This window comes from Quercus lobata, chromosome 2 (genome assembly GCF_001633185.2).
Source record: "Quercus lobata isolate SW786 chromosome 2, ValleyOak3.0 Primary Assembly, whole genome shotgun sequence".
Taxonomy (NCBI): domain Eukaryota; kingdom Viridiplantae; phylum Streptophyta; class Magnoliopsida; order Fagales; family Fagaceae; genus Quercus; species Quercus lobata.
In genome coordinates this window covers 7,183,018-7,190,132 of record NC_044905.1, presented here as the reverse complement: position 1 = coordinate 7,190,132, position 7,115 = coordinate 7,183,018, and the positions used below count along the sequence as shown (strand labels likewise).

The 7,115-nt window shown below is 34.3% G+C and overlaps 1 protein-coding gene across 1 annotated transcript; it reads left to right on the top strand.

Annotated features, from left to right (window-relative positions):
• The first annotated feature begins 673 nt into the window (after window positions 1-673).
• On the top strand, window positions 674-6,588 carry LOC115974265. The gene is made up of 6 exons (XM_031094528.1): window positions 674-1,193; window positions 2,609-2,826; window positions 3,051-3,227; window positions 3,318-3,473; window positions 4,796-5,072; window positions 5,877-6,588. The coding sequence occupies exons 1-6, from the start codon at window positions 842-844 to the stop codon at window positions 6,107-6,109; spliced, it is 1,413 nt and encodes a 470-aa protein (XP_030950388.1). The 5' UTR covers window positions 674-841; the 3' UTR covers window positions 6,110-6,588.
• Window positions 6,589-7,115: the final 527 nt, after the last annotated feature.

Sequence of the window (7,115 nt, the reverse complement as noted above, 5' to 3'; positions counted from 1 at the left end):
GACATTGAGTACACTTCCATGCTTATCCTAAAATACCACAAAAAGTTTGATATACACAATTTTACTACTTATTACAAGCAGGAAGGTCATTGTTATATGCTAAGCTAGAGCTAGATAGTCACTGCCACAGAGAGGGAAAGAGAGGGAAAGAGAGATATTGTGAAGTTTTCAAACCAATGTGAAATTGTATCTTGAAAATGAGATTTCACTCTTCTTTGGTTGAAATCTCACTTTTAACATCATATTTCGACGGCAAAATCTTATCTTCAAAAACTTCACTTCTAGATGAAATTTCGGTCTCAAGACTAACATTATAAATAGCCATATTTGAACTTGTCAGCTACCATATCACAAATTTCAAGTGCTCTATCTTTACAAATTACTATTTCAAGTTAGTGTTTTTTAAAAAAACTTACTTTTCTCTCCTCGTCCTCGTGTGTTAAAAATACTTAATATTCAAAAAAAAAACCTATTTCAAACTATTTAAAAAAAAAAAACTTTCTTCCCGTTCTTCGTGTGTTAAAAATACTTATTATTCTAAAAAAGAAAATAAACTATTTTAAGCTAGTGTTATTCATAATAATTTTAATTTCACATCAAAATTATATATATTTTTTAAAAATATATATAAAGTAAAAAACATAAAGTAAATATTTTTATTTTATTTTTTAATCCAAGATTAGAATTTATAAGAGCAAGTGACCCCACATTCACTCTTTGTTCAACGAAATTGACTGAACTTTCAAAATTTTAAGGGAAAAAAAAAAATTTACGTTGAAATCAAAAACCCTAATTTCCCAAATTGATTTCAGCTATTCTGATTCCCTTTGATCCCTTGCAAATGTCAATGGCCGGCAGCAACGGCGTATCAATCACGGTCTCCGACGAGGAAGAGTGCGACGAGCTGGGCCGAACGCGAGCCCGAGTCAGGCGGAAGCGCAAGAAGCCGAGTTACCGAGCGAAGAGCGAGTTGGCTCAGCGAGTCATTCGGTGGCTGGTGAAGTACTGGTTGTTCCTGGTCTTTGTCCCGGCTACTGTGTTGCTTTTATACGAGGCCTCGAGGGTTGGGAGGAAAACGAGTCCGGAAATCGACTCGAAGCACAGTTCAGAGAGGGCACGCGTGGAGAAGAGACCCATGATGAATTTGAATCGACTTGAACCTAAGTACCGGTTCGTTCATGGCGTTAGAGAGCGTAAGTCGGTTTTGAAATATTTATGTTTTTCTTTAATTGCATAAACTTTAGAGTCTCAGAAAATCAAATAGATTGATTAGAATTTATTTCTTACCTATTTATTTGTTTGGAATTTGTTTTTTAACGTTAAAAATAAGTGCAAATTTAGGTACAATTTTTTAAGTGTTGTACTAAAATCAACTATGTGGGTGTGTTATGATAAAAAAAAAAAACTATGTGGGTGTGTTATCTTATCCCGGGGACAATTGAATTTCGAATATGTAACTTGTTGGGCAATGAAACAAACCACGTGGTTGAATTTAATTGTGGAATACAGTATTCTGTTGCATAACCTTATGTTGAGGTTGTTCAATGACAATGCTTGATATGTAGAAGTGGTGGAGTTTGGATACCGAGTTTGCTCGGGATATATATTAATTTTTGAAATGGAAGTTGTTGGTGGTTGTGATTGAAGTCGGAGTATGCTGCATTTATTTATATCCCATGGAGAAAAGAGTCGAGAGTATATGTGATGAAAATGCTGATAGTTTTCTACGAGGGAAAGATAATAGTTGTAACATGTGTCTTGAACAAAGACTAACTTAAATCCAACAATATTTTTGTTGTTGTTGTTAGTATTTTTCTGAGGGTTGTTGTTCTATGTGCTTTCCTCTTTCTTTGGTTCATTTAAATTCAATGGCAGTAAGTAGGAATGCTTGCACACTGGATGGCATTTTTTTTGTACAACTGGCTACTATGCGTTTTTTCTTGATGTTGCCAGTATCCCTTCATCGTACAAGTTTATCAGTCATTAATTGACATCTTGGATTTAAGTTCTCATTTTAATATAATTGTGACTTGTAAGAATAGTACTCAATATCTAGTGAAATTTGACTTATTACTTCTTCCTTGAAAATATTTTGGGGGTTGCATATACTGTGCTTGCACGCACACGCACACACAGAGTTCCAGTTGTTTGTGAAATGAGTGGCAGAGAGATGACAAGAGTAAACTTGGAAAGGATTTTTGTTCACAAAAGGGTCTGAGAGGACAGTGAAGCTAGTGGTGTCTATTGTCTACTTTCATTATTTGAGGAAGAAACCTAAGATAAGAGCATCTTCTCTTAGCAAAGTGAATAGAAGTTGTGGAATCCAGTAGCAGAAGCTTTTTTCCCCCTTCCCCTCCTAAATTTGTTATTGGGGTTTTGATTGCCTCAATTTATATTTATATTTATATTTTTAAAAAATTATTAATTTTGAATGTGTGGAGCATCTAAATTACAATTTGACTTGGGTCAGTTGGTGCTATTGAGACAATCAATTTACTGCTTATTAGAAGTGAACATGAGTTCTCTATGGTATCCTTGATTTTATTCCCCATCTAACATAATGTTAAAAGCAATTCTACATATGACATGAATTTGTGCATCATACCAGGTTGTTTAAAGCTCCTGCCTCAAGAAGATCTTGAGCATCTGGATATTCCTGTGGATGAAGGTTCCACCGGTCCTGTGAATAAAGTGTTATACATATCAGAGAGAGATTCATTGGATTTAGAAGGAAGCACTGTCCTGTCTTCGCAGTTCACAGAAACTACAAGATTTAATTTATTTACTGGAAATCAAACTCTTGATCAAAGAGAGAAAAGTTTCAAGGTTATAAGCTTCATCTTAACATATTTGACTTGGTCTAGGGCAATAGGTGCTTGTTCTCATTTAAAAGCTGAATTGAAAATTTGAAATATAGGTCTCTCTTGAATTTTATGCGGAAACTCCTTTAACCATAAAACCTGATGAATTTTGAACCCTATACTTACACTGAAATTAGTTTCTTTGTATGCTAGGCATTGCTCATTTCATTAGAATTTTGTTACTTACAGGTGAATGAAACTGCTATGGTACATTGTGGTTTTTACAGTGACAATGGAGGGTTTAAAATTTCTAATGAAGACAAAAATTACATGGAACGTTGTGAAGTAGTTGTCTCTACCTGTGCATTTGGTGGTGGAGATGATCTTTATCAACCTATTGGAATGACAGGGGCATCAGTTAGAAAGGTTACATCTACCGTCTAGAAGTCTTAATTAATAACTATGTAGCTTGCAATTTCATTTAACTTATATGCAGAATGTTTTGAATGGATGCAGGTTTGCTTTGTTGCTTTCTGGGATGATATCACTCTGAGTGCTCAGGAATATGCGAAGCAGACAATTGGTGAGGATGGATTTATTGGGAAATGGCGTATTGTGGTTGTTAAGGAACTTCCTTTCACAGATCAAAGATTGAATGGTAAAATCCCAAAGGTAGGAAGTGCGAACATTGGCCCTGAATTTTTACTGAAAATATTGTGTAAATTGGTGCATTCTTTGTTGATACTACCTGTGACCAGGTGCTTATCCCTCAATCTGTTTTTAATTGAAATCTCTTTGTTTCTTAGGGTTTTTAGGGTATATATACAAAGACCCAGATACACACAAATGCACATACATTTACATATAGCTATCTTCCTTATTGTAGGTGTTACATATTATCTCTTTCCATGTAAAGTCTTTTATTCCCTTCCTATCTATTTGCAGAGCTGATATATGTATGTTTAATCAGTTGACTTTCAGAAGTTAATGTAGGAGTCACAAAGTAGGAACCAATTATGTGGCTATACATTTATTTTGGATAACGTAGGGAACCTTTCTAAAGAAGAGCCACTTGGACTTGCCTCTAGCTAGTAAAACTTATGGGCAACTGACTCCACCTGCTAGATTCAGTTGTATATGAATGTTTAAGTCCATTTCATCATGCATTCTTGCTTTCGTAGCCTGGCAATCGTCTAGTTAATTTAGTCATTGAGTGATTGGTTAATTCCGTTTTTTGATCTTGATAACCCTCTCATTGGTTGGCTGTGTATTCTTTTGTATCAGCTGCAACTTGCAAGACACTTTGATAAATTTTTATGGAAATGGTTCTGAAAATTAATTTAGATTGTAACATATGAACTTGGAATAAATGATTTACAAGGAAAAAGGAGATTTGTCCAAATTTCAAATTTCACTGGTACCCTTTTTTGGTTTGGCCAATGATGGTTGATTCATCTCAAGTTTCTTTTAATTTTGATAAATTTATTTCCTTAATAAATGGTTTGTGAGAATGATATAGGTAGGTTTCCCTCATATTACCCAAAAAAAAAAAAAAAAAGAGAATGATATAGGTCAATAATTAAGTCTTGATAAAATCCATAGAAGGATTTTAGTGACAATGCTAAACTGTTGTCTGGGGCATCTCAATTTTGGTCAGTAGAATCCTTTGAGCATCATGATTACCAGTGTCGTGCCAAGTGCATAAATTTGGTTTTGCTTGAAGGTGTGTGCCTGTTTCCTCATTTTTATCTGTATTACATTAGATTTATTTCCATGAATTAGAAATATATGCCCACTCTCTCTGTTCGCATGATTTTCTGCAAATACAAAGAATAAATTCACAGTTGTCCATTTGCACCATTGCCTACCACCTAGCCTTGCATTGTTACTGGTATATGGTTATAGGAAATTCCCTCCATGCGCATGTATTTTTGTGTCTGTTTAAATATCTATCTTAAATTTATTTATTTATTTTTTATTTCTGTTGTCTTCAGATGTTAAGTCATCGTCTTTTTCCTCATGCAAAGTACTCCATTTGGGTAGACTCAAAGTCCCAATTTAGGAGGGACCCTTTAGGTGTGCTGGAAGCCCTTCTTTGGCGTTCAAATTCGATACTTGCAATTTCAGAACATGGAGCTCGCAGCAGTGTCTATGATGAGGCTAAGGCTGTTGTCAATAAAAATAAAGCCACTCCAGAAGAAGTTGAGGTGCAGTTGACTCAGTACCGCCTTGATGGCTTCCCAGAGGACAAGAGATTTAATGGAAAGAAAGGTGTGTTCCTATTTGTTGTTTTTGTTCTTACAGGGCCACATCATAACCAACTTACCATATTCTAAAAGATGACGGGTATTTACAACTGCTCCCGAAGATTGTAGGGATATATCATATACTTGCTATATAATAAAAGTTGAGTCTTAAAAGTTATGATTGTGACAACTGGATGTCCTCCCACTTACGACGTATGAGAGCTATACTAGACTAACTAGAGTCCTTACTAGTTACCGCACTATAATTTCATTAATCAAAATATTAAGTTAATTCTACTTTAGATAAAATTCTGTTGCCAAAATTCCAATAATTTAAATTACAATCAGTTTAAATTTTTATTATTAAAAGTTTGTAAAAAAATTTAAAAGAAATTAAATTTCATTATTTATTCACCTAATAAATAAGGGGGAAAATTAATATTACATAATAGGCTTTTGTCATATAACTAAAGCAAATTTTTTTATTTTCCTTTTATTTTTTGACTTTGGTGATATCTGTGATCTTTTCTTTAGTCTATAAATGAATTTTAATTAATATATGAACTGATAGGCATGATGTTGGTTCTATAGAAAATTTTTGAAGTTTTATCGGTCTTCTTGTCTCCACACTTTTCTCCTTTTCCAATAATCTGAGAATTGATGAAAGACGGTTTTAAAACCCGGCATGGGGGCCTACTCTAAGACATGAACATTGACTGGGAGAAAACCATATACAATTTCTGAATTCTTGAGATCAGCACTTTAGACTATGGAAATTTGATAGATAATTAATTTTCCTGTTCACTTCTCATATTATTGTCTCGTACAGCTCTAGCTGAAGCTTCTGTCATCGTGAGGGAGCATACGCCATTGTCGAATTTGTTTATGTGCCTATGGTTTAATGAGGTTGTCCGTTTCACTTCTCGGGATCAGCTAAGCTTCCCATATGTTTTATGGCGGCTGAAAGTCCCCCAGAACATCCATTTGTTTCCTGTCTGCATCCGCAAAGATCTTGTCAATAGCATGGGCCACATACGCAAGGCTAGGCCTTTGATAAGATGATTTTGTGCTATACAAATTAGTTCCTCTTCTTCGTTCTTAAGAGCATTCGGGCCTATTGGCAATCAACTGTATCTATTCTTTTTATTCATTATAAGCATTGGTGGCATTCATCTGCAACTGCTGTTTATATTTCCCCCTGTTTTGAGGGGGTAATTTTTTTTCTTTTTCTGTTTATTATTTCTGGGTCCAGACATGTTAATGGCTAGATTTTATTCAGCCATTAGAAAAAAAAAAGGATCCAGCTTAATTATCTCTTATGGAGGACCTACTGTTGCCTGGTCCTGCACCAAGGGATTTTGCCAACAGGTGTAAACAAATGGTCCCTGAAAAAGTGAAAATTTAGCTTTCTACGTTTGCATTAAGGTGTAATCCACTTTATCATCACTCTTATCAAGTCTTTGGATGCACACAATTGTTTACAAATCCTGTGCTTAATTAATATTTCTGAGGAGAAATGTTTGGGGGTCTTTATATGTAAACTTTGAACTTTTGTATTTTTATGAAGGATCGATACAAAATTGATGAAAGGGAAAATATTGTAATGAAGGAAGAAAATAAATGATGAAATTCACTTTAAATAGTGAATAATTTGACAGAACAACTCAAAAGATGCCAATAAAAAGGAAAAAAGAAAAGAAAAGAGTAAAGTCATCTGAGAATCAAATGTATCTCAAAATGATGGTGTATACACAGTGATTAAGAACGTAGATACTTTTATATATATACACCAATAAATGGTTTCTTCTAATTTTTATTTTCCCATATTCTATACATAAAGATTTGCTTCAACTCAAAAGAATATAAAATCCACCAATATGTGACTACAGTGGGTAAAATTGAGAAAAATTCAAAGGCACTATTAATTTAATTTGATCTGGGTGAGGAACTCAAAAAATCAACTTATCTATCGTGCCACCTCTTCTCCCCACAGATCTTTTGTTTTTCAAGTGTTGGACATTCTTTCTTTTTTCTATCCTCTCTCTCTCTTTCTATGTTTTTCCCTTTG

Excerpts from the sequence above, each read along its gene's own strand:
- LOC115974265 (XM_031094528.1), top strand. The coding sequence starts at position 842 with ATGTCAATGGCCGGCAGCAACGGCGTATCAATCACGGTCTCCGACGAG. Across the intron at positions 1,194-2,608 it reads CGTTCATGGCGTTAGAGAGC|GTTGTTTAAAGCTCCTGCCT; the intron begins GTAAGTCGGTTT and ends GCATCATACCAG. Across the intron at positions 3,474-4,795 it reads TGAATGGTAAAATCCCAAAG|ATGTTAAGTCATCGTCTTTT; the intron begins GTAGGAAGTGCG and ends TGTTGTCTTCAG.